Source organism: Eulemur rufifrons, chromosome 7 (assembly GCF_041146395.1).
Source record: "Eulemur rufifrons isolate Redbay chromosome 7, OSU_ERuf_1, whole genome shotgun sequence".
NCBI classification, from domain to species: Eukaryota; Metazoa; Chordata; class Mammalia; order Primates; family Lemuridae; genus Eulemur; species Eulemur rufifrons.
The window spans coordinates 148351066-148378800 of record NC_090989.1 but is presented as its reverse complement, the minus strand read 5'-3'; the positions used below and the strand labels follow the sequence as shown (position 1 = coordinate 148378800).

Sequence of the window (27735 nt, the reverse complement as noted above, 5' to 3'; positions counted from 1 at the left end):
GATACAAGTTTGTGTTAATGTCCATTTTTCAGGGAGAGGATTTGTAGCTTTGATCAGATTATCAAAGAGGTCCATGACTCAGAAGAGTTGGCCATTCTGACATAATGGCAGATACTGAACCAGACTGATTTGCTTTTTAAAACCCGAGACTTCATATTTGTACTGTCTTCTTGAATGCTTTCCATATAAGATGTATAATTTGTTTTTAAGCCAACTTTTATCAAATGACAGTGAAATACAGATAAGAATTTAGTTTGTATCATATTTTCAGGATCTAGAAGTTATAGATTCTCCCTTTTTGCCCCCCAAAAAGCCCTATGGCTGGGGTCACTATACGACAGAGGTCGCCAACTCTTCAGGTGAAGCAATGCCTATGGACCTAACAGGCCTTGTCATTGAATCTCCAGACTCGTGGCATCGGAAGCTGGGGGTGGGGCCCAGCAACTGTGTTGTGTTAACAAGCCCCCAGCAGACCCTAATGAGCACTCCAGTTTGAGAACTGCTGCTCTAAGATTCCACAAAGCATGGAATGTCTCTCCCAGTGTTTATTTAGGCTTTTGCTTTATCCACAAAGGGCAAGCTCATGCCCTGGCCAGAAGCCAGCTGCCACCTGCTCTCCTCAGAGCCTGCCTCAGTGGCCCCTGTTTGCTCAGGGATGGAGATCTGCTCATTCTGGGTGAGTAAAGGCCCTTTGGGAATTACTTCCTTGTAATGATTCCAAAGCCTCTCACAGGCTGATATTTTCCTGCTAACCCCAGGCCAGGGCCCAGTGTGTGTGTCGTTGACACCAGATAATGTAGTCTTCTGGCTGATACAGTGGCTGGTGAGCAAACATTGGGCGGCTGGCAGAATCCCTGATTTCCTGAACATCCACAATCACAGATTCATTGAAGTTTAAATGCACTGAGACCTATGCCCTTGCCCTTTGTGTTAGCCAGGAGATAAGGTTATCCAATTGCAATCGTTGTAAATAGCCACCCCTCATTTCCCCTCCAACTTGCACTTTGGATTTTAATCAGGTTCAAAGCCTGCTTGGCATTTTGCTTATTTTCCTTATCTGTTTGACTCAAAGGCTAGCCCAGGGATGCTTAGACTTTAGTGTGCACACGAATCACCCAGGGATCTTGTTAAAATGCAGATTCCAATTCAGCAGACCTGGGGTGGGGCCTGAGATTCTACATTTCTAACAAGCTCCCAGGTGATGTTGATGCTCCTTCAAGGTCCACGCGTCTAATAGCAAAGGGCCAGGCTAATGGCCTTCCACCCTGGATGCACACCAGAGTCACCTGGGGAGTTGCAGAAACACTGGTGGCTGGTTCCCACTCTCAGATGCTCAGAGGTGGCTGGTGTAGGGTGTGACATCCCAGGTGATTCTGATGTGCAGCTGTGGTTGAGCACCCCTGGGCTGACCCTCTCAGCCTTCAGCCTCGGCCTGCTAGCTCCTGCTCACCTGCCAGAGTGATCTGCTCACAGCCCCTCTGTGCTGTACTCCTGGGTACTCTTCTTGGTCCTTGCCATTCACAGACAGCTTACTGTGGGCCAGGAACTGTCCACACAGCCTGATGAGGTCAGCACTACTCTCAGCCCCATTTTGCATGTAGGGACACTGAGGTTTGAGAAGTGAGGTTTCTTGTCCTAGGTCACACAGCTATTAAGCAGCAGTATCAGGACCCACCCAGGTCTTCTGTCCCTGGAGCACAAAAGTAGCAGAGTGTGGGTTTAAAAGGATGACGTCTGGAGGATCCACGACTTACTCTCTGTGCGACCTTGGGCAGGTACTTAGATGCTGCAAACATTAGGTGTCCCCTGTAAAATGGTGGTCTGAGTACCCACTTTCCAGGACTGTCAGGAGCATAAAAGGAGATGACCTGTGTAAACCATGCCCCAGAGCCGGGACCACAGGAAAGGTTGTCACTGTCTCAACACCAGGGGGCGTCTCCATGGCACTTTCTGTGGGCCCCTGATCTTTGGCACTGGGCACAAGCTTCTGGATTGTAACTCACCTTTTCTATGCTCATATCAGCTCTTCAACTGGAAAACAAGTTCCTTCAGGGCAGAAAGGTATGAGTATGAAATAGGTGTGAAGGTGATTTTTTTTGATTCATGGCTTCAGATGTGTTTTCTTTGCCCCACAGAGCCTTGCAGTGGGAGGTAGTGGATTCCCCAGTGTTGGTCAGTTGATGGAATTTACACTTAGCCAATGGAAGACAATCGTGTTGGAAACAGAACTATCATATAAATATAAGCAATTACCCAGTGGGAGTCACTTGTTCATCCATTTATTTCATTGCCTTCTGTTCACTTAGACCCCATGAGTGACTGAAGACCACCCAACCTGAATGTCCCAAACCACAGGCAGGCCTGCTGTGCTGCTCCTTCCCCACATTAGGGGCGTGAGGGCTGAGGAGGTGGGGCTCTAGCTCAGGTGTATCTCATGTATTCATGTAACTCCTTTTAGAGGCTCCACAACCAAGACATTCCTACTTTTCAAGTCTACATCCTGGGAAACCCCTCAGTCCCAAACTGGGACAGTTGGTGACCTTACGATAGCCACAGGTAGCCACACAGGTCTGGGGCCATGTCCCTTCCTTTCCCAAGCCCAAGTCCTTTGTGCCTTTCAGCCTTCTTTCCTTGGGGAGGGCCCTTTGGGATAAGAGGACTCCTGCTGGTTTTCTTCCCTCCACTTGGTGACATGGGCTCACAAGCCCCCCAGGACTGGGAATGGCGTCTCTGCCTCCCGCCATGCCTGAACTCACGGTCGTGATGGGTCCCCTGCCTGCTCCCTGCACAGTGTCTCTCTTGGCACAGCCTGACGTCTTTCTCCATCCTTTTCAGTGCACTGTGGGCAGCTGACGGTGGCTTTGTCCTGACAGGGGCAGCAAGAAAAGAGTTCACAAAAGAAAACACCTGCACTCCTTCCTCCTTTAACCAGCCGTTCTCAGGGCACGAACACACTTTGCCTCAGACAAGCACTCCATGAGTACACAAAAGCAGGGCTGTTTTCTTTCTGATGCCAGTTGAATATTTTTAAACTAGGCAAGCAACACCCCAGCTAAAAATGCTCAGATTTGAAAATAAACGTGTGGCAGATTTACACAAGTCCCTTGAATCAGTTAGGGATGCTTTCAGTAGCAAGGAACAGTACGTGGCAGAGGGGGGCTCATGCCACAGGGCTTCATTTCTCTGACGTAAGAAGAAGTCTGGAGGTGGGGAGCTGCTGATATTGATTCAGGCTCTGAATTGGTGTCAGTGCCATCCTCTAGGCCCCTTCACGTCAAAAAATGGCAGCAACAATTCCAGACATCATGACTCGAGCAGCCGTGTTCAAAGAAGAGGCAGACTGGACCAGAACAGGGACGCTCTCCTTCCTTTTCTGTCTCTTACCAAGGAGGGAACAATGGTTCCCAGCACACTTCCCCTTACATCCTACTGACCAGAGCTGGGTCACTCACCCACCCACAGGCCAGACAGGGACAGATCCCACCTTCTTTGAAAATTAAGCAGTCTCTGTCCTGTGTTTATACTGGAGTTCTTTAGGGAGGGTTGGCTCTGGTTGCACCACCAAAAATTCCCAGCCCTCTTTCTTTGGGACTCAGAAGCCCTGAATTCTAATCCTGGTCCTATTTACTGTCTTGCTCCCATATGAAGAACATGCTGAACTGGATGCAGCATCCCCAAGCCTGGATATGCCCTCTGTGAGCCACTTGGGAAGGAAGTACAAGAGGTGAGCTGGTAGTGGAAGATTCTGCATGAGATCACTTTTTATTGATGGATTCACGGCAAGAAACAATTTTGAAAACAGGTACATTAGATTGTTTTCAAGGTGAACTTCTACCTGGAATGTTTGTGAGTGTCTGCAGGATTGCCTGGCCAGCGTCTTTTCTTGTCTCCAGGCACTCTTTGCAGTCACTGTACAGATATTGACACAGATACAAATGTAGTTATAGACTGTGGTATCTGACGGTGTCTACAGAACAGATGGAAATCCAGCTGTGCAGGAAGGCTCTGGAGACGTCCAGCAAGGGCCAAGGGCTGGGGCAGACTGAGGGACCTCAACCCCATGAGAGCAAGTGAGACTCAGGGGTTCAGGGCCGGCTCCACATCACCAAGTTGGCAGTGGCTGGGCCAGGCCCTAATTCAGGGCTTCTGGCTTCTGTAAGGGACTTGAGACTTCAATGCCACTGGCTGGAGAGGGGGAAGGGCCGCAACCTCTCCCCTCTTCCTTTTTCCGCCCTGTTCCTCTCCCCTTTATTTCCTCTCCCTCCTCCTCCTACCCCTCCCCCCCTTCTTTCCCCTCCTCCTCCTTTTTATTCTTCTCTTTCTTCTCCTCCTTCTACCCTTTCCCTTCTCCTCTTCCTCCTTCTTATTTTAATGTTAAAAACAGTATTTATTGAGCATCTACTATGGACCAGGCACTGTGTTAAGCATTTTACATCTATTTATCTCATTTAATTGTCCCAATAAGCCTATGAGGTAGATTCTATTAATATTATTATCCCCATTTGATAGCTGAAGAGTTGAAGCAAGAGAAGATAAAATACGTTTTCTCAGTCACACAGCTAGGAAACAGTAGAGCCAGGATTGGCTGGCTTTAGAGCCCCAGGTCTTTTTATAGCCTCTTTAAAAATCTACTTATATTTCATGTTAAAAGGATGGTGTGATGTGCACCTTTCTGCCCCTCAGCCAGGCTCTCTGGCTTTGAACAACCTGCCACTCCTGCTCAGGTCTCTCTTTCTCTCAATATATACACATATAATACTTCCTTTTTGCCAAACCATCCAGAATAATCATTTGCAGACAAATAAAGTTTTACCCATAAATACTTTAGTTTAAGTCCCAAGAACAAAGACATTTGCCTTTCTAACTTCAATGCCATCATTAGCCCAAGAAAATCAACTTTATTTCAATTACATGATGCAATGCACAGACCATACCTGAATGTCCTCAGTAGTCCCATGAATGTCCTTTATAGCTATTTTTTTTCAATCCAGAATCTAGTCAAGGTTTATGAATTGCCTTTGGCTACTATGAAACTTTAATCTCCTCCAACGAAGGACAGTCCTCCACTTCCCTCCATTCTTTGTGATCTTAAATCCTTTGGAACATCCTTCAGAACAGTCTTCAGAACATCTGTGTTCTGCAATTTATTTCTTCGTGATTATTCGGGTTAAATATTTCTGGTAAGAATGCCCCAAGGTGCTGTTGTGTGTCCCCTGCATGGCATCAGGGGCACATGATGTCAGGCTGTCCCACTGCTGTCAGTGCCAAGCCAGGCACCTCGGTTAGAGCGGTGTCTTCCAGATTGCTCCACGTAAAGCATGTCTCCTCAGTTGTAATTAATCTAGGCTGGGGAGGGAAGGAAACTGTTATCAGTCAGGAGTCCTTGGTTGTAAGTGACAGAAAACCAATTCAAACCTGCTTCAGCACAAAATGGGAATTTACTGTCTCAAGTACTGGCAGGTATAAGGGGTTTTCTGGCTTTAGTTTGCTGGATCCAAATTTCAACATCATGTCATCAGGTGTCAAGCTCTCTCCTCCATCTCTTGATGTTTTCCTTTCTATTGGTTTCTTCTACGGGGGGGCTCTTGCTCCATGACAGAAAAAGTGATTACAGCTCTAGGCTCACAAATCCTTACAGTTAGCCATGCCGGGAAGAGACAACTGGTCTACAGTTAGGGAGTGTCATGGTCCAATCATAGTGAGGACAATCAATGGAGAATCCCAGGAGGGACACAGTGGATTAACTTGTTTGGCAAAAACAAAATGGGACACAAAAGGAGAGACATTTCCAGTTATCTAAGAGAGGCAACCTCTTTGCAAAATAATATATACAAAGCATCACCCAGGCAAGGCAGCAGGGTGGTTGGACATGTATCCTCTGAGTAAGGCAGCTGCTGTCTTGTAGCTGGTGACCTTGGGCAAATCATGTAATCTTCCTGAGCTCAATTTCCTTACCTGTAAACTGAGGATGTAACTGAGAAGGTTACTGAGTATTAAATAAAATGATACATGTAAAAGTCTCAGCCCAAGTCTAGCATATAGTAAGTGCTCAATAGATGCTGGCTATTATATTCACAAGGTGTTTCTTTTGTATGGAGTAGTAAGATGCTACATCTGTGTCTGGTAGTACGGTGGGTTGGGTAACCAGATTGAATCTTCTGATGAACAAAACTAAAAATGCTACATTAAAAAAAATGCATCCATGAGGGAAAAAAAACATCAAAACACACCAGCCTAAAATTCAGTGACAGTGGAATCCAGAGAGGTAAGTGGAATATTGTATCTGGATTTTGCCTTGAGGGCACAGTGTTGTGGGGCTTTGGGGAGGAGAGGTGGTGCCCAGCTGGAGACCCCTATAAAGCTGGGGCTCCAAAGAGATCCACACCCAGTGCAAGGTGAATCAGCGCCCCACACTGGGGACTGCAAGGAAGATTGCTTGTCTTAAACCTGGGTACTGAGTGACTGGGGAAAAAGGATTTCTATGTTCTCTGAGAAGTCTTTACCACCAGCTAGCCTGAAAGCATAGACAATAGGCTCACACCTGACAGACCTCAGGTATTGGAATATTGAGTTAGAGGATATAAAATACAGGTGTTTAATATGGTTTCAATAAAATAAAGCCAGGTTAAAAACATGAGTAAAGAAAAAGCAGATTTGAAAAGGAGCCAAATAGAGCTTATAAATATGAAAAATCAATGAGATGAAAAACTCAATTTGTGGATTCAACAGCAGATTCAACATACCTGAAGAGTGAATTTGTGAGCTGGAAGATAGATCTGAAGAAATGATGCAGATATTCAGACATGAGGAATAGGAGAGGTTAAGAAACATGGCGGATGGAGTGAGGTGACAGTGCCGAAGAACGTCTCAGAAATAATGAAGGCATCTGATCGACAGATTCAGGGAACTCAACACATCTCCAGCAGGATAAGTAAGTAAGGAAATCCACTGAGTGAAGGTCACAGGGAGGGACATGCAGAGTGCCCAGAGTACCACTGAGTGACATGGTGGTCCCCAAGGGCAGTGTGGCAGGGGGCTGAGAGCACGGTTTCCAGAACAGAGCCCTTGCCCAGTCACTTACCTGGTGAATGATCGCTGGTGACCTTAGACAAGTCATTCCTGGGCCTTAGTGTCTTCCTCATAAAATGAGCATAATAACCCTAAAAGTATCGAACGGTTGGGAAGGTCATGCAGATTAAATGACCTAAATGACCTAATTCATATTATTCCCTTAGTCTAGTACTTGACACTTCAGCAGGGCTCAAGAAGTGCCAGCTTTTGTTCTAGAGGTGGAGCTTTCAACATCTCCAAAGGCACTGGAGCATGGTGCCGCTCGTGGGTAGGGACAGAGAGAGGCAGGTCTCGAGCATACTCCACCCCCTCATTCTGGTGACCTCCTTGCCCATCCTCCAATACTGTTTCCACATCTCTTCTCCAGTGCAGCCTTCCTTGTCCCCACTCTGCCCTACCCTGGGCAAGTTGGGGCTTTCTTCTCTTTGCCCCACAAAATTGTGAATGAACTTCTATTATGGTATTTCTTAGAATGCCACTGATTATTATTTTTTTAACCTGCGTAAGTACCATCATCCTATAAGCTTGTTTTCGTGTTCCTGGCACTTGGCACAGTTTTAGCAAATATTAAGGCCTAAAAGGTATTTTCAGATGAGTGAATATGGCAAAAACCATTAGCCATTTCTCTAAGACAGAAAGAATTCTACCCAGTTGGCCCAGTGTACACAACCAGTGCATTAAACCCCATTGATAACACAAAACCCATTCCATCCAGCCATGCCCAGTGACTCAAGAAAAGGGCAAATGACGGGGCCACAGACTCTAGTGCCTTTGCCTGAGGAGGCCCCCTCATCATGAGGTCTTCTAGATCCATTTTTCTGGGAAAGGTAAATATCATATCAAGAAAAAAAGGAAATTCTCTTCCCTCTGGGAATTAGGCCTTTGCTGGAGGTTGTGTGATTGCGGTGTCAGCCTGACAAGTCAATTCTGCAAGAACGGTCCATAGGGTGGCTTGTCAATAGGCAGCCAGAGCAGATGGTTGCCTGGAGACTCAGGCCACAGCAAGAACAGAGTCAAGGGGATGTGTCAGTTACCAATTGCTGTGTAACAACCTCCTCACCCCAAACTTAAAACCGTGGCTTAAAACGAGAACAATTCGTTATTGCTTACTAGGCTGTGGGTTAACTGGACAGTTCTACTTATCTCGATTGGATGTGATTGATCTTGGATGTCATCATTCATCTATATATGGTCACCTAGGGCCGGGTTGTCTAGGGTGACCTTACTTACGTGTCTAGTAGTTAACTGGTTGCCTACTGTGGCAACAGGGGTGACTGATGACACCCATCTCTTAGAAGATGAGGCCAGGCTTGTTCACGTGGAGGTGGCAGGGTTCAGAGTGAGCAGAGGCTGCAAGACGCCTTGAGGCTTCAGCTCAGCCCTGGCATTGCATCATTCCACTGCAATCTACTGGTCAAAACAAGACACAAGGTCAACCCAGACTCAAGGGGTAGAAAAGATGACACATTTTGATGGGAGGAGCTAAAAGCCACAGAGCAAAGGGGCACGGATATGGAGAAGACTGTGGAATTGTGGCTCATTTCTTTCTAAACAGTCTACCACTGTGGATGAGGGAGTTTTTTGACATCATGCCTTTCCAGTGATGGGAGTTCCTGCAGATGGGATGTTTCTTGATTAACTGATTTCTTTGAGAACACATTGGTTTCCTATCAACCAATCTCCACATAAGTCTGCTCTTATGCCCCACCCACATCTGAGTTCTTTGATTTCTCTGAAAGGTCCCCAATGCTGAGCGTGCTGGGTCCCATCAGGAATGAGCACCAGCCCAAGGCTCTCCCAGGCCTTGAGCAAAGAAAGGAAAGGATCTTCTGAAGGAAAGCCAAAGAGTTGCCCGCACCCCTACGGCAGCCTATTGAAAGCTTCACCATGTCAAAGGGGTGGGCTGGGGCCACTTTGGCACCTGCTCTGGATGCCCGGATTGCTCAAAGGGCGGAGAACCGAGCAGCGAGCTCTCTGTGAGGGAAATGCCTCTGCAGTGCCAAAGGGGCCTGGGAGGCTCCAGGGCTTGTGGGAACCGGGACATGGGGAAGCTCTAGGACTAGGGGAGAGAATGTCTCTCAGCACTGCACTTTCCCCAGAACAAGGACACCCCCACCTACTCCCAGAACATTTAAATGGCTAAATTGCATGTTATGTGAATTATATTTCAATAAAGCTGTTAGATAAAACTCAACCAAGGGTATTGCGGGTTTCCTAAATGTTAGCTGAAAGAGGAATGAAATCCAATGATGGACACACAGAATAAGGAGCTTTTAAATAAAGTGGAACACACAGAAGACCCTTGTCTCCCACAGGAATTCAGGGTGGGAAGGATGTAGTCCTGATGGCTCTGCTACTGGCGGAGCCCGGGCATCCTGAGCGTTTCTCAAAGAGCGGCTGGGTCAGGGCTCGGAAGACACAACTGAAACTGGCTGAAGCAAAGAGGAGTTCCGGGGAGGGCGGGCTTCGCAGGCAGCCAGACGCAGAGCTCTAACAGCCACCAGCACCCAGTTCATCTCTGTCTCCCGGCTCTGCCTGCTGTGCAGTCGGCTTCATCCTCAGGCGCCTCATGGTGACCTCTGACAGCTGCAGGCTCAATGACACAAGGCTCTCGGAAGCTCCAGACTTTTCCTCTCAGGTTTAAGGATAGTGGAGTATGCCTCTTTTCTGGTAATTTCCACCAAAATCCTAAGCTTCTCTCTGATTGGCCTAGCTTAGCTCACTTGATCATTCTTGAACCAACCACTGGTCCCAGAAAAATGAGATGTGCTGATTGGCTTCCACCTGGTCACGTGCCCTCTCCTGGAGCTGCGGGAGGACCCGCCTTATACCACAGGAGAGTGAGGAATGGGTATATGCGACAGAAATTGAGGGGTGTTCCCTTTGTGGAGGCGAAGTGTAAATGTCCACCTCACAGAGGTTGGGAGCACTCTCTGTAGTGACAGAGACAGACTTGTCCCCAGTAGATGCAAGTTCAGCACAAAACAAGTGGCAGAATCTTATCCCTTAAATCTAGAGTTCAGGACCAGCCTTGAGGCTGGTTCAGTCCGTTTTCTGTGCACACTAAACTTTTGTACATTACTTTTCTCTTGACTCTGTATATTTTATTCTTCACATTTGTCTTCCCCATTAGCCTGGCAGTTCAAGTTTAAGGGCAGGGCTTGCGTTTTGTTCCTTACTGGAGCCCAACATGGACCCGGTACATAGACTGTGCTTGGCAACTGCTGCTTCAATGACCGAACGAATTTGGAAAGAAACAGGAGTAGGACGTCCTGGTTTGACGTGGGGTGGGGGAGGGAGAGCCGTGTCTGGCTATAATCATCGCCTAACTTGGAAGGTGGACCTTTTGTCCAGTCTACAGTCCTCAGCTCTACCAGCTGTGCTATCCAAGTGTGCGCTGGACCTTTTGTTTATTTGCATAGGCCTATGCATTTTTTCCTAATTTTAAAAAACAAAATAGCTCTAGAAAGTTCTAACTAGATTCATGCTGCCAAGTTGCTAAAAACTGATGGGGGCTGTGTGTGTGAGTGTGTGTGTGTGTAAAACTCATGGCATGAGAGCAGTTATTCAGTCTACTTTCTGTTCCACCATTAAAACATTTCACAACATTTTATCTAATTTTTTGAAAAGATAATTTATTTACTTGTTTTAAAAATCATAGTCATTGTCCTAAGTTTCTTGCCTATCTTTCCATATACATAACAAGCAAATATGCATTAATATTATCCTTTTTTGCAAAATGGTTGCATACCAAGATACTGATCTGAACCTCCCCCTCTTCTCATTTAACCATATTTCATGAATATCTTTCCATATTAGGATATAGAAAGCTGCCCCATTGATTTCAAGGCTGCAAAGAAGTCTATTGAATGAAATTTATTCATAATTTATGCAATCAACTCCCTTTTGATAGAGACGTAAGTTGTTTTCAATTTTTTCTACTTTAACCAAATGCTTTGCTGCTTCAGTGAGGAACATTGTACATATATCATCTCACAAACATATGATGAACCTTAGGGTAAATGCATAGGAGCAGAGTTGCTGGCTCATGTGGAATGTGTGTTTGTATTTTTTTATTTTTGGGGGGTAGTTTTGCTAGGTATCACCGAACTGGACATCATAGGAGTATATGTATTTATACTCCAGACTGTGTGAGAATGTATTTCCTCACAGGTTTGCCAGTACAGTGTGTTATCACACTTGGATTTTGCCATTTCAGTATGGGATATATGGCTTTGATTTGCATGTCTTTTATTACGAGTGCATTTAGCACATTTTCATGTTTGAAGCCATTTGCATTTCTCTTTCTGTGAGCTCTCGGTTGATGTCTTTTGCCCATTTATCAATTATTCTTTAAATAATGAGGCCTTTTGTTTCAGGTTCATCTATGCCTCTTCCTGGGAGGACTTTTACCTTGAAATCAGCTACTAACTTTATTCTGAATAATTAGAATTGGCTAGGGGTAGGCCCCCACCAAAATGAATATGAACTCTACTAGCAGCACCCTATTAGGAATGCTTACTCTGTGGTGGCTCTGAGTTTTGTGCACGTGGTCTCATTGCACAACAACCTCACAACAACCTACCTTATTGATGAAGAAACTGAGGCACTGAGAGGATGAGTGAAGTTCCCTAGGTCACACAGCTAGTGAGTGGCAAAACTAGGATGCAAACACAGAGTCACATTGGTTCAGCCAAGTCCATACTCTGAATCAGGGATCAGCAAATGTTTTTGGTAAAGGGCTGGATAGTGAAAATTTTAGGTTTTGCCGATCCTTCTCTTTCTCAACTGCTCAACTCTGCCATTGTAGCCAAAAGCAGCCATTAGATAATACATAAACAAATGGGCGTGGCTGTGTTACACTAAAATTAGTTATAAAAACAGTTGGTTGGCCAGATTTTCCCTGTGGGCTGCAGTTTGCCAACCCTTGCCCTGAACCGTTCCATGATGTCCCTGTCCCGACTTCAGTAACAATAACAGTAGCAAGCTTTGTGTTTTCTAGTGCATCCCAGGGACCCTGTTCTCATCCCAGCAGATGCACTGAAGTCTCTACACAAGAATAGAAGTCTGGACAAACAGCAAGGAGGGAAGGGGGAGGCAGAGAAGGTCTAGCAGCCAGGCCAACTCTGAAGGACCTCTGTTCCCCATCCTGACTCTGGAAGAAGAGACATAGTCCGTCATGGCTAGGGATTTTCTGGAAAACATAAAAATTCAGTTTTATCATTAAAAAGCTATTTACAAGTACACAAAGTTGCAGAATGCTCTATGGTGCTAAGTAGTACTACTGATTTCTGAAAATTCAGTTGAAGGGTATAAGGAAATGGAGATGTAGCACCAGTACTAATCTATAATCAAGTCTGCGTAAGGCTCAAGGCAGGATGGCCAACCATCCCAGACAAATACGAGTTGGTCACCCTAGTTCAAGGTAATAAAACTAAGTTGAGTGCTTTGAAAGACTTCATAAAGGCAAATTATTAAGAAGATACTTTTCTAAAGGAGTAAGAGTGAGCAATGTAACCAAGAAAGTTTGGGAAAATCCTAAAAATCCAGAAGAGAAACCCGGGAGACATTGCTTTGCTTATGTCTTGACCTTCTTGCTTCACTTTAAAGATACAGGAAATAGAAAGGGAACATAGCACGGTGTGATTTACACAAAAAAGTTTAAGCAGTGCTCTAGCCAGTGACTCAGCTAAGAAAAGGCCAACACTAAAGATTGGTGAGTGAATAGGCACTTATAGATTTAAGCTTCAGTGTTTATGGCCTAGTTTTACTTTTTTCTTTTACAATTCTCCACATGACCATTTTCAAGTAATCAACTAATTACCAGTCCTACCTGAGTCAGCCAGAAGGACTTCTGTGTTTTCAAAAGGCCAATTTACCCTCAATCATCTCAAAATATCTTAACTTTTGGAGCCAAAAGGGGTCTTAAAGATAACCCAGTCTGATGCCCTCATGACACAAATGAGGTTGCCCAGGTTTCAAGAGAGGATGGCCTTGAGCATGGCCCAATGGTGGGTAGAGGAGCTAAATAAGGGCTTTTCCCACTGCTCCACCTAGGAAGTGGTCCTATGATGGCCCACCCCAGAAGATTGCTGTGACAGGCAGATTACGGGTCCCCAAATGTGTCCACGCCCTAAGTCCTGGGTTCTCTGAATATGTTAGTTTACATGGCAAAGGGGGCTTTGCAGATGTGACTAAGGGTAAGGACTTTGAGATGGGGAGATTATCCTGGATAGTCTCCGTGGACCAATCTAATCACATGAGTCCTAGGAAGTGGAAGGGGAGGAAGAAAAGTGGGTCAGAAAGATACAACAACAGAACAGAAGAAGAGGCAGGAGAAATTCCATGTGTGAAAGGGTCTGACCCACCCTTGATGGCTTTGAAGGTAGAGGAAGGGGGACAGAGCTGAGAAATGCAGACAGCCCTTAGCAGCTGGGAACAGCCCTCTGCTGCCAGCCAGCAAGGAGATGGGGAAGTTAGCCCTACAACTGCGAGGAACTTTATTCTGCCAGACCTTTATTCTGCTGACACCTTGATTTTAGCCCTGTGGGACCCAAGTCTGACTTTTTTTTGGAGATGGAGTCTCACTCTGTCACACAGGCTGGAGTGCACCACTGGTGCAATCACAGCTCACTGCAGCCTCTAACTCCTGGGCTCAAACAATCCTCGTGCGTCAGCCTCCCAGAGTGCTGGCATTACAGGCATGAGCCACCATGTCTGGCCTGACTTCTGAGCTACAGAACTTTAAGATAATAAACTGTGTTGTTTAAGCCACTAAATTGATGGTAGTTTGTTTCAGTAGCAATAGAAAACTAATACAAATGTGATGGTGACGGACCCCTTCCTTCTTCTGAATATTCTGGTGCATAGCAACTGATGTCATAGAAAAGATTCTAGAAGAGCAGGTCTTGCAGAGGGACCCCGGGTGAAGGCAAACAAGTTATTGAGGAAGTGGCATCTGAAAACTCCAGGGAAGCAAGCGGAGGTAGAACAACTTCCCTGCAACAGACGCCAAGGCTGCGGCAGTGGCTGCTCTCCTGCTCCCCTCCGGACGGCACCGAGAGCCTGCAAGGGACCTGCAGACTGGCAAGTGGGTATGTGGTGGGCAGGGGCCAGGATGGGCAGGACCGTACCCAACTGCAAGAGACGCTTATCAGAAATTTCACTCAGTGCTCTTCGGATGGCAGTTCTGCTGGGAAGAGTTGTTTTTGTTCATTTGTTCATTTAACAAAGGTCCCTTAAACACCTGCTACGCACCAGATTTGTTCTAAGCTCTGGAGATAAAGCAGAGAACAAAACAGACCAGGTTTCTGCATTCCTCATGCTTACGCTCTGGTATGGCAGACAGAAAATAAGCAAGTGAACAAATAAATGAACAAGGGAATTGCTAATATTGACTTATGTTACGAAGAAAATAAATAAAATAAAAATAATCTTCTGTGATGGGGCAGTGATCAAGGAATCTTCTTTGAGATAATGATCATCTGAGCTGAGATCATGACATGAGGGAGCAGACTATGTGATGGTCGGGGTGGTTGTGTTCTAGGCAGGGGGAATGGCTGGTGCAAAGGGCCTGTGGCATATTCAAGAAAAAGAAATATGCAAGGTGGCTGTGGCGAGGTGAAGGTGAACAAAGGAGAGACCAGTGTGGAATCATCCTGGAGAGGTGCTCAGCGGCTATGTCAGGAGGATCTTGTCAGCCAGGTTGAGGAGTTGGGATCTTATTTATTGTGCAAGGGGAATCCATTGCAGGTGAGTGATGTACTAGATACAAGCTTTTGAAAAGGCCCTTCTAGCTGCTGTGTGGAGAATAGATCTAGGGGAGTATGTCAAAGGGGAATATAGTTAGAAAACCTCTACCGTGGTCAGAGATGGTGGTGGTCTGGACTAGGATGATGGCAGAAGAGATGGAGGAAGGTGGGTATGTTTTGGAAGAACAGCAATCACTCCCTGCTGAACTGGCTGCTGGAGAGGAGGGAAGGTGAGAAGACTCAGCACGCCTTTTATGAGTTGAAACAGGGCCTGAAAATATTGTTTGATCTGTTGAAATGAGAACATCGACTTTCCCCATGTGCGCTGAAATTCAGTTCTTAAGCTAAGGACGTGGAGTGCAACCAGAGCTCAGAAAAGCAAGTATCCATAGGAGACCTAGTGCTTTGCACATTTAACTCATTTACTCTTCAGATCAACAGAATTAGTACTATTTGAATCTCTGTTAGAGATGAGGAAACTGAGGCACAGAGAAGTTGAATAACTTGTGTAAGATCTCTGCTGGGATCACTGATATCCTGGCCATGGAGGGGTAAAGCTGGGATTTGGACCCAGGCAATCTGGTTCCCAAATCTGAGCTCTTATACACTAGGCCCTGCTAGATATTGCATTTGGCATGATGGTCATGTCTGCAACTGTACTTCCTTTCCTTTGCTCAAGTTAGACATTTTGTCTAGGTCAATGGTTCTTAACAGGGGACAATTCTGTCTTGTTTGGGACATTTTTGTTTGTCACAACTGTGGAGGCAGAGCTACTGGCATCTAGAGACCAGGTATGTTCCTAAACAATTTCAATGCACAGGGCAGTCCCCAGAGCAAAGAATTTTCCAGCCCAAGTGCCAAGGTGGAGAACCCCTGGTGTAGGTAAATGTAGCCTGGAGGATATGCGTACGCCTGTGAATGGTGACAGACAGGAAGGTGCAATTGATTGTCCAGTTGATATACACTGATGGAGCGTTAGGGGCCAGGAAGAAGAGATGTCCTAACTTACAATTGTTTCAACGTGAAATGAGTGAAATACAAAACGAGAAGAAGCCAGAGGGTTTTGCTGGAGGGAGAGAAGCGGTGGTGGTGGACAGTGGGGAATTCGAGAGTGCAGTTGCCCTGGAAAATAGGAGAAGAGGCAGGGCCTCAGGTATCCCAGGTTTGCAGTGACCTGGAGCAGAGAATTAGGATGGGAAGAAGTATCATGGTTATGCCGGTGAGACTCCCATTTTCCTGAACATGCTCTATTGCACACCCCTGCCCCACAGTGCCCTTCTCTTCCTTCAGAGGACCCGTGTCCCCGTGATCTTGGTGGGAATTATCTGTGACTCCGCCCACTCACCTGGCCACCATTGCTCTGTGCTGCCCAGCACCTGGAGAAGATGAAGGCATCTGTGGTTCTCTCCCTCATTGGCTGCTTGGTGGTTCCAAGTGGTGCTCGCATCTTGGGGCGTTGCACAGTGGCTAAGAAGCTCCACCAAGGAGGCCTGAGTTACTATGAGGGCTACAGCCTTGAAAACTGTGAGTAGGCCCTCTCAGCATGCCCCCACTCACCTCCGTGCCCTCCATCCCCGGTCCAGACACCCCCAACTCCAGCTCTCCTGAGAGCCACATACCTCCTGTTCCTTCCTAGGGGTGTGCCTGGCTTATTTTGAGAGCAAGTTCAACCCCACGGCCGTCTACGAGAACGCACATGAAGGCTACACTGGCTTCGGCCTCTTTCAGATCCGCAGCAATGACTGGTGTGGCCATGGCAAGAGCCGCTGCCACATGGAATGCTCTGGTATGTCCCCTCCTTCCATCCCATGCTGAGGCACTGGAGGCTGTGGCACTGTGCTCAGAGGTCTGCCTTCCCAATGGCCAGAGTTTACGAGTTTGGAAGAGGCAGGAGGAGGGCCTGGCAGGAGCTGGGCTAAGCTGTCTCCAGGGAGGGGGTCCCAAGGGAGGCTGAGCACGGCACTGCCAGGGTGGACAGTGAGAAAGGGCTGTGGTGACTCAGGTAAGCTAGTGATGGAGACCCACGTCCAGATGGGCAGAGAAGGTGCTGGGATGTTGAGAAGAGCTGCAGGCATCAGAGCCTGTCTCAGCCTGAAGGGTGGGCCTGATTTCACCCACGCTGAGCCACCACTCCCTTCTGCAAGGGGGCAGATGCTGCCACTTGGAAAGGCAGAGTGGTCACTAGGAGGAGACAGGAGCAGGTCATCCTAGGGAGACCTTGCCTACTGCTCTTAGGGTCCCAAGTACCTGTGGTCAAGAGGAGGCAGTTGTCCAGGATTCACTCATTCCATGAGCATTTATTGAGCACCCACTAGGTGCCAGGCAGTGCTTGTTAACTGCCAGGTACTCTTCTAAGCCCTTCACAGGTATTAACTCATCTAATGTTGATAATGACCCTCATGAGGTGGGTACTGTTATTATCCTCATTTTCCAAATGGGGAAACCAAGGCCCTGAGAGGGTAAGTACATGCCCAAGGCCACACAGCTAGTGAGTGGTAGAGCTGAGATGCAAACCCAAGCAGAGTGGCTCCCAGGTTGGGCTAAACCAAGAGGCTGCACAGCCGGGCCAGGTCTCCCTGATGCCAGAGGGTGTCTTTCTGTAGAAGGAGCCCTAAGCATCCCAGCATCCTCAGGGCCTTCCTACTGAGCAATCCTCCCTCCACCTTGATGGGTGAGAACCATTCTAGAGCCTGCAGCTTCTGAGCTGGGTCTTTAGGAGACAGAGTGGAGAAGGTGAAGCGAAGGCTTGTAGACTTCTCATGTGGCCTGGGGACCACCTGCCTTGTGTTGGGTTCCATGATTGGCCTTTGGAGTCTAGAGAGGAGTAAGAAAGTCCCCGGATTCAAGGAGAGGCAGGACTGCAAAGTAGGAGGAAAAGGCACAGGAACCTGGCAGAAACCTGGCAGGAATCCCAGCCGCTCCCATTAAGAGCCACATGAGCTTGTGCAAGTCACTTCCTGGAGCTTCCCTATCTGTGAAGTGGGGACAATATTAACTAACTCTTAGGGTTGCTGTGAGCATTAAATGGGATAATGTGTGTAAAATGCCATGCAGGGCACATAATGAATTACAACAATTGTAATCTAGTTGGGGAGACAGATACATTAACAGTATAATTTAATCACATTTTAAATCAGTTACATTAATTAATTTGAATTTAAATCGAATGATGAAATATTCAGTGTTGCCCTGAGATTCCTGGTAGCCAAGGTGAAAAGAGAAACGCAGTAGGCTCATAATTTATTTTTCATATGAATACGCACACAGACACACACACACACACACACACACACACACATCTTCAGAATCCAATGGGAGACACATACGATTACCTATCTGTAATAGAGTTAGTAGTGGGTGTTGTGATGAAAATATGGTGGGCTAGAGATCCTGAAAAACTTTCCCACCAGGTGGAATGTAAAAAAAAAATTAAAAGCACTCACATCTTTTAAAGTACCTGGCTGAGTTGGCAAGGAAGGAAGGGAAATCCCTAGAGGGTAAAAAGGGGAGCAAGAATCCAGACATGTGCATGAGGACTGAAGCAGATAATGATCGTGGGCATCAGGGATTCTCTGCAGCCTAGTGCACAGGTGTCATGGCCACGGCGTCTGCAGGGCCTGAGCGAGGTGAGGAGGTGCAGTGGAGACCTCCACGGAAAGCTGAGACACCAGAGGCCTGCATGGTCAGGGGACAGGGATGAGCTAGAAAATCCCCGGAGCGAAGAGATTCCAAGTAGAGGGAGAAAACAGCCTTCCAAGGGAATTCACAACCGCAAGCCGATCAGATTCACAAGGAAGCAAGTCACCACGTGGAGGTACCAGACCCCGAGCTAAGTGCTACGGTCAGCTCAGAGGAATCCTATACTTCTCCTGTCAGGCAAAGTGAGGGACAGAAATAGCACAGGCTTTGAGGCCACACGGAATCTTGGCACCACTTCACACAAGCTATGGGCTCTGAGGCTCAGTTTATCTGTAAGATGGAGATAATAACAACATCTATCTCACAAGGCTTTTATGAGTTTTCCGTGCACTGTCGTGTACATCAAGTGTCGAGCACGGTGTCTGGGATACTGCCTGGTGCTCGACGAATACAACTTCCCTCTGTTGGAAGAATTTACAAGGTAGATGGGGATTAGGATATATGTATGTATGTAACAGGTAAGGACTGAACCAAAGTGGCATCTTATTCAGAAGAGCGGAGGTGGTGGGCTAGGTGGTCAGTGGCAGACTTTTACGGACTGTGCTGCTTGGATGAGCAGATGCAGGCTGGGAGATGGGCGTGAACAAAGTCCTGGAGAGAAACTGCCTATGATCCCTCAGCTGTGGGTGTCGTGGGCAGAGGAGCCACCTTCAGGGTGGGCACCATCTTTGTCTCCTGCCTTTGACGTGCCTCCGACGGGGTCGGAGAGAGAAGCAATGGGAAGTAGGTTTATAGAAGTGGAAAAGCATGTTGGGCACCACTGGACTAAGCCAAGGATTTGGAGTTCCGTTTTACAGGCAACCAGGGGGCACTGAAGTGACGTTTTAAGGAAAAGCAATCAGACTAGATTAGAGAAAGGAGAGACTAGTGTAGGTAAGAAGAGGGTAGCACAACAAGTGGGAGGTCTTGGCTTCCACCTTCTGAGGAGGGAATGGAAGGATGAGAGCATAGATTTGTTGGTTGCTCAGAGACACTGCTGAGCTTTCCCACGTGCTGTTCCCTGTGCCTGGTCAATTTTCCTCCTGTGACTCTCTCAGTCTCCTTTACTTACCTACTCCTTTAGATGTCTCTTTGACCAGTAGCCTTCCCTGACACTTCAAGTCTGAATTAGGCGCCCCTACTAAATGCTCCCTCATCAAGCTGCATCCTCCCATCATCCTAGGTATCCACTGTATTATTTAATATAATTGCCCGTGACTCTACCCCCTTCCAGACCGCAGGCTTTGTGGTGACAAGGACTGGTTTGGGGTTTATCGTGTTTGCCTTCGTATCTCCACTGCTTCTTATATTGCTAAGAACAGAATAGTCAAAACACACATATGTCTTAATGGAAAAATTATTATGAGAATTACAAGAAAAAATCAATGAATTTGGAAAAAGATAACTACATCTGCTACCTCCCAGGGTTGTCTGAGAAAAATCTAGGCATAGATTTCCTCTTGCAATTACACAAAACCTCTCGTGGGAGCACCCTGTACCTTCCCTGACATCACGCTAGCTTCGCTGTCACATGGTGGCGTGGTATATCCCACTTTATTTTCTCCACAGTTTTGCTGAACCAGAATTTGCAGAAGACAATTGAATGTGTCAAGAGAATTGTAAAAGGGAAAGATGGGATGGGATCATGGTAAGTGTACACTTTTATATAGCCTGTATCAATGACCTTCGCCCATTATCTTTACTCTTGATCTTGGCCAAATCTTGGCTGCTGCACAGCTGCAGTCCCGAACTCATGGGCTCCTACACAAAGGTAAGTGCAGAACACTATTGAGTTCCACGATCCCAGGGCCACGGAAGGATGGAAATAACTATCAGACAAATTGTCTTGAGTTGTACTTTTAAAATTCAAATCTTGTTTAGAGTTATATAGAATGCCCGGATAAACTTCCTTGAAACAAATTTCTGTGTTTATTGTAATAATATCTGCATTTTTATAATCATCTCTGATTAAATTCTTACAAGGTTTTTGAATACTTTTAAGGTTCTTGATGCATGTGGTAAAAAGACTCTCCGGCAGGCCTGTACCAATTTCTATTTCTTTTTTCTTTTTTTCTTTTTTTTTGAGACAGGGTCTCACTGTGTTGCCCTGGCTAGAGTACAGTGACATCATCATAGCTCACAGCAACCTTAAACTCCTGGGCTTGAGCGATCCTCCTGTGTCAGCCTCCCAAGTAGCTGGGACTACAGATGTGCACCACGGTGCCTGGCTAATTTTTCTAAATTTTGTAGAGACCGGTCTTGCTCTTGCCCAGGCTGGTCTCAATCTCTTAACCTCAAGAAATCCTCCTGCCTTGGCCTCCCATAGTGCTAGGATTACAGGCATGAGCCACCATGCCAGGTCCCAATTTCTATTTCTATGAAGAGTTTAATAAAATGCCTATTTACTGTACTTCTATTTGTCTCAAAACGTTTGCCATTTGAACGATGAGTAACAATTTTGTCTTCTTTTGCCTTTATACTATCCCATTAGGGTATTTTCCCCTATTTTTGTTAATATTGATATTATTTCATGATTTTTTTCTGTCCCTGTCCTTTGCTTATTTTTTTTAATTCAAGTCATCATATTAATTTGAAAGAACTCTTTATATATCAGCTATATTAACTAATTATTGTATGATTTCCATCCAAAATAACTGCAACTCTGATTTCCTCTTTAATCAGATATTTGTTTAGGGAAGCATTCGAAAATTTACATGTGGGCCTGTATCTGACTGCTTTCACTCAGCATTATATTTGTTCATGTTATTGTGTGCAGTTGTAATTCATTCATTTTCATTGTTGTATAGTATTCTATTGTATGAATACACCACACTTATTTATCCATTCTTTTATTGGTAGGCATTCGAGTAGTTTCTACTTTTTTAGTGCTGCCATGAACATTCTATACTTATTTTTTGGTGAATATATAAATGGCTCTCCATTGATTATACTGAGGAATAAAATTGCTGGCCATAGGATATGCATATTTTCAGGTTGTCTAAAGAGATTTTTATCAGTTTATACTGCCGTCAGCAGTTATGGGTTTTAGTTGCTCCCCACTCTCAACAATGCTTGGTATTTTCTAACTTATGCTTATGACGGTATAGGGTATTGCATTATGGTTTTACTTTGCATGTCCCTGATGACTAATGAGGTTGAGCACCTTTTCAAATGTTTATTGGCCATTTAGATATCCTTTTATGTGAAATGCCTGTTCAAATCTTTTGTCAATTTTGCTATTGTGCTGTATTTTTCTTATTAATTTGTAAGAGATATTTATGTATTCTGGATAAATGTTTTTTGTTGGGTACATGTATTGCAAGTATCTTTCATTCTGTTGATAAACAGAAGTTGTTAGTCTTAATGTAGTCTAATTTATTACTACTTGCCCTTTATGGTTATCTTTAACAAATATTTGCCTAGTCCTTGGTCATGAGGATATTCTCCTTTTTTTCTAAAAGTTTTATTGTTTTACCTTTCATTTTTGGCTCTACAACACCCTTTTTCTTGCTTTATTGCACTGGCTAGGATTGCCATACATGTTTAATAGAAGTGATGATAGTGGCATCCTTGTCTCATTCCTAATCCCACAGGTAAGAAGCTCAACATTTTATTATTACATGTGATGTTTTCTTCAAGTTTTCTGAGATATTCTTAATCAGATTAAGAATGTTTCTTTCCATTTCTAGTTTGTTAAAGGTTTTTAAGTCATGAATTGGGTGTTAATTTTGGTTATTACATTTTTAGTGTTTTTTTTTTTTCCTTGCAATTCTGTGTTAGCTTATCCAACTTCCTTTTAAAATTCAAACTGTTGTCTTTTTAAACCTCTCTTCTCTCCCAGGACTTTATCCAGAGGTCATGTCTGGTTACATTTTATTAAGGATATCAATTTTATGAAACTTACTTCTGGATCCTGTAGTATATTATTTTCAGAAGAATGTTCCTCTAAATTTTATTATGATGCCCCCTTTTCTTCTGGTGCTATTTCCTCATAGGTGCCATGTTAGTTTTATTTTCTTTACCATTCCTTGAATAAGGACAGATTTATCCATATTCAGTATTTGCCAAATAGATTGCAACAGGCTTTTTCTTATCTCTGCTCACTGTTACTTGGGTGATAGTCAAACCCTTCTCTCAGATGTCCATCTGGGGGTGGACTGGTGTGCACATCTCTTGGCCCAATTTCCAGTTTGGAGATTTTGCTGGTGTGAGTGTCTGGTTTCTTCTGATAGGCTGAACCAATAGAGTACATGGAAACACTCCATTTTCAGCAGGTACTGCCACCACCTCCATCTATACCATTTATTATGGCAGCCCTGCACTACCCAGGGGACACTTGCCACCACAAATTTACACCTTTCCCTGCCTTTTTTCTCCCTATCCCACATCTCATGATTGCCTGCCTGGGTGATTCTGGGCATTGTAGTGTCCAGTTAGGTCTATAAACAGTGTCATAATTCCTTAATTCTGATAGTACCATTTTTCATATCTTAATATTTCTGAAATTAGTCTTTACTTTGCAATCAATGTATCCTCCCCCAAAGGTTAAATCATTGATGAATCTTAAAAGAGAAGATATCTTACAATAGAGAAAATCCTTTAATGATAGCTACAATTTCTTGACTGCTTTAATGTATAGACTTTGTATGTTTACATACACATCATCACTTAATATCCTCACAAATCCCTCTGTATTGAATATCCTTATCTTCATTTTTAAAGTGAGGAAACCGAGGCACAGAGAATAACTTACCCATGGCCACAGCAGTAGGATCAATCCCGGGTCTATGCTATTCCAAGCCTCAGCTATCCCCAGGCTACTCAAAGAGATGAGGATGGTTGTCACAGAAGATCTGTGCTCTGGCTGTATAGAAAACAACCAAAGGGCAGCTGTTCAGAACTCCCGTGGGTCCAGACTCAGGGTTTCCGAGCAGGGTCGGACAGTGGGAGGGAGGGACCTGCAAGTGGACTCATTTCATGGGGGAAAGCCTAGGTGGTGTTGTTCCCTACCAAAACCCATGAGCTGTCTAGGCAGTGGAGAACCTGTCCAGGATCTGGCACAGGAGTGAGTCTTTCTCAGACGTTAGGCCTTTTCATTGTTGCTTTTTTTTCTCTTTTAGTCTCTTTAAGGTATTTTGGAGCTAAATTCAGAGATTGTTTTTCTTGCCTTTGTATCTCCATCATCTGGCTTTGTGCCTGGCACATAATGGTTGCCCCCTAAATGTTGGTTGAAAAGATAATGCTGCATTTGGGGCCATTACCCAGAAGCCATTCGTAACATTTTTATTTTTTAAAATTTATTATTTTTAAAATGAAAAATAAATTTTTTCCTCTTGGCAGCCTCCAGGTTACCACTATTAATATACCTTATTATTAATAAATCAGAGAAAAACGTATGCACAAATATTTTTAAACACATATGGAATCCCAGTGTAAACACTGACCTGCACGTTGTTTTTTTCTTATTAATAGAGCTCATGAAACTTGGCTACTTAGCGGTCTACTTTAAGGTCTCTGCAGTCTCTGTAACAGCTGTTTAGTGTACCCCACTGTATAGATGCTGCCAGTAATTTATCTGCCAGTCCCCTACTGATGAACATTTAGGTTGTTTCCAGTTTTGTTGCTGCTGCTGCTGCTGCTAATGTTACAATTTTATAGTAAGTGTCTTGCTTTTGGAACTTTTATGTTCCTTCAAGTGTATCCTTAGGGAAATCCTTTGAAGGGGATTTGTTGGGACTAATCAGTGCATTTAGGGTAGTTGCTAAATTGTCATTTGGAGAAGGGGCACCTTCAGCCACACTGCACGAGGGGGCCTGTGTCCCCTTAGCTCACCAGCCTGGGGTGTTAAAAATTTATGCAGTTTTGGGAAATTGGGAGATATAAAATGATACCATTCTGTTTTGCTTTGCATTTTTAAATTACAAAAGAAGTTGAGCGTCTTTTCATGTGGTTATTGGCCATTTTTCTGAAAACTGCTTACTCATTCTTAGCCTATTTTTCTACTGGATTGATAATGTTTTTTTTTCCTCATCGATTTTTTTAATGTGTCCTTTATAAATTAGGTTTATTAGAACTTTGTTCATCATATCTGTATGAACTATTTTTTCAGGTTTCTTATTTGTATTTTGACTTTTTAAAATAGTATTTTCACCCTACAAGAGTTTTACAGTTGCACAGAATCAGATTCCTTGGTCTTTTCTTTTATGGCTTCTGGGTTTATACGAAATCTCCTCCTTAGAAAGGTTTTGCACACTCCAAGATTGTAAAGAAGTTGAGCCATGTTTTCCTCTGTATTAGTACAGTGTTGATGCAAAATAAGCCCTACATTAAATTTTTGATAAATTAAAAAATAAAATTTTTATGATTTCATGTTTTTATGATTAAAATTTTGGCCCTCTTGGAAATTATTTTGATATAAAAAGTGGGCTAGAGGTCCAGCTTTATATTTTTCAAATGGCTTGTCACTGGTCTCAGCACCACTTGGTCATTAACCTATTTTCACCACTAATTTAACAGATCGCATTTTAAAATAAAAGTCCCTTATTAATGTTAACTGTTTTCGGAGTGTTTGAAATACCTTTCATACATGGTCTTGACTTTCCAATTAATTTGGAAGCTTGTTTGACCCTCTAGCGTAAGCACTAATGAGCTAACCTCAGCCTTACTGTATGACTCTAAGCAGAGAGATGTGAATCCAGGCTGACCAAGGCCTTCTTACCCGCCCAGGTTCCCAGTGCGGTGAGCTCTTATTAAGCTAATGGGCAGCCACGTCTTTTCCAAAGCTCGGATGGGGCAGCTCTGTGGGTTGGGACACACGGGAAAGGAGAAGACCAAGACACTGGAAGCCCCCAGGCGTCCCTTCTGCAATGTCTGCCCTGGGGCCGTGCAGAGCCTTGGGATTTCTGAAAACTACCATACTTTTGTATGTATTTTCCCTGCTGCTATATAGCTATGAGGGGCCAGTTTGCACTACGGGACCCCCTACCCTGGAGGACCCAGGGAGGCCTGCCCAGCTGAGGGGTGGGGCTGACTAGACAGGATTTCTGATGTCCTACAGCTGCCGGTGCCTCCCCCAGCCTGTCAGTAGCCAGTGGAGAGGCTGAGGGGTGAGTGCTGGCACAGGGACTGGGAACAGGGGAATCAATTTTAGAGGCACCAGGAGAAAAGGTTAGAGAAACTCAGTCCTGCTGAGCCAGGTGGGGTCGAGGGAGGAGTTGGAAAGAGTTTTGGAAGGTGAGGAGTGACGTAGGCACATGGAAAGGTGAAGGTGGCCCTGGCCCAGGGGGATAAGGGTTCTGATCTTAGCCCTAGGGTCTGCCAAGGACTCACCACATGACCTTGGGCAAGTCACAGAACATTTCCAAAGCTCATTTTGGAGAAGCTAATGATGATTCCCTCGCAGTGCTGGGGGAGAATTTCACGGTTCACAGCTCAGCCTCCCCGTCTCACCGTGCAGGGTTTTTGGAATGGCGTCATGGTGCTGTGGGCACCAGGGTGGGGGAAGCACCGGCATTCATTCCAGGATGTGGGGACATGGCCCTGGAGGTGTACAAAAGCCTTCAGAGTCGTGCCCACAGCGGGGGTGGCACACTCAATCGCTCCAGGGGCCAGCCCGGCAGTGTAAATGCTTGGGCTGGGCTGTGAAGCCCTGGAGATCTGAGTTCTGACTTTAAGGAGCCCCTCCGGTTCACTTTCCCTGCCTTCCTCTCCGCAGGCCCACCTGGTCCCATTTCTGCAAGTACTCCGACACCCTGGAGCACTGGCTAGACGGTTGCACGCTGTAGCCACCGAGTGGTCCCCGTAACACTCACCAGGTGCGTCTTATGAGTGAAGATGCTTTTCTGTTTGCTGCTTCACTCAATCCTGTTGATTATCTCACCGCTTGACAGCTCCAGATGGAAAAGGACAAAAATTTGCTTCATGCGATGTGGGACGCAGAATAAACCAAGTTAGTTACTCAACCTGGGCCAAAGGTCTCCGCTTGTATTATTATATTACAATTGTTACTATGATCACCATTATTTACCATTATTATGATTCATTATTATTTAATCCCAGATGGAGGATTTGAAGGGAGGAGACTATCCAGAAAACAACACATTTCCATGAACGTCAATATCAAATAGGGAGAGGAAAGATACTGTGGAAGCAAAGAGTTGAAGAAGAGAGGAAGTGAGGCTGGTCCAAGCAGGGCCTCCAGTGCCAGCGTGTGCCCATGCTGGGACACTCAGGGGGATGTGAGGTGATCGCGGAATCCTCTTCGTGCTTCTACACAGAAAATCAAGAGACAGTTGCTCTTTTCTTATAGAAAGTTAAACAACACATACACTAGAGATATTCTGAAAATACAGATAAGTTAAAAAGGAGCAGAGTCCTCCCATGATCTCGCTACCCAAAGACAATCGCTGTTTTATTTTGATTGCATTTCCTTCTGGTCTTTTCTCTGGATAGGGTTTTTATTCTTTTTCAACAATGCTGTGATAATACAGCAGATAGAGAGTTCTGTGCCTGACTTTTTAGAAAGAAAGCAAACAAATATGGCAATAAACATTTCCCCTGTGTGTCTTCTGATTTTAAGCAGAAAGGTGTTTATTTCAGGAGTTTAGTGGCTTCCAGACTCTTTGCATGGGATGGAGCAACAGGTGTGAGCCTGGGCTTCCCGGACACACCTGCCCGAGACCTGGCAGCAGCAGCAGTAGCAGAGGTGTCTGCTCATCAGGTCAGGTCACCTGTGGGGCCCACACCATATGGGGTTTGGAAAGCAAAGCCCTTAACCTTTCAGCTCTTGTACAGGAAGGAAAGAACTGGGGTGGTATCGAGAGATCCTGTTTGCAGCATCTACGTCAATGTGGTGTTATAGATTGTTCAAAATGCAACTTTAGTGCCAGTTAATATTCCAGTGTATGAATGTACCATATTTTGTTTTACTTTTTCCCTACTGTTAGATTTTTAGATGTTGCCATTTTTGAAACCTTACAAAGAATGCTGTAGTGCTTGCTTGGGGCTGCCCCTTTTAAAATTTTTTATATTTAAAAAATTACACAAACAACTTGTATGTAATGAAGAAAACTTGGAGAGTATAGATAGTCATAAAGCAGGAAATTTAAAGTACCCATCATCTCTGCACTGGAAATGGAAGTTTGCATCATTGTTATGTAGCTAAAGTTGAGGAAACCCTGACTTAGGGATGGCTAGTGCTCAACATTTGGTGTGTATCCTTCCCTACGTTATTGTG

At 45.0% G+C, this 27735-nt stretch overlaps 1 protein-coding gene across 1 annotated transcript; it reads left to right on the top strand.

The window, feature by feature from the left end:
* The first annotated feature begins 16207 nt into the window (after positions 1-16207).
* LYZL4 (lysozyme like 4) lies at positions 16208-26284 on the top strand. Its single transcript, XM_069473490.1, has 4 exons — positions 16208-16346; positions 16459-16608; positions 20070-20148; positions 26215-26284. The coding sequence occupies exons 1-4, from the start codon at positions 16208-16210 to the stop codon at positions 26282-26284; spliced, it is 438 nt and encodes a 145-aa protein (XP_069329591.1).
* The last annotated feature ends 1451 nt before the right edge of the window (positions 26285-27735 follow it).

Excerpts from the sequence above, each read along its gene's own strand:
- LYZL4 (XM_069473490.1), top strand. The coding sequence starts at position 16,208 with ATGAAGGCATCTGTGGTTCTCTCCCTCATTGGCTGCTTGGTGGTTCCA. Across the intron at positions 16,347-16,458 it reads GGGCTACAGCCTTGAAAACT|GGGTGTGCCTGGCTTATTTT; the intron begins GTGAGTAGGCCC and ends GTTCCTTCCTAG. Across the intron at positions 16,609-20,069 it reads CTGCCACATGGAATGCTCTG|TTTTGCTGAACCAGAATTTG; the intron begins GTATGTCCCCTC and ends TTTTCTCCACAG.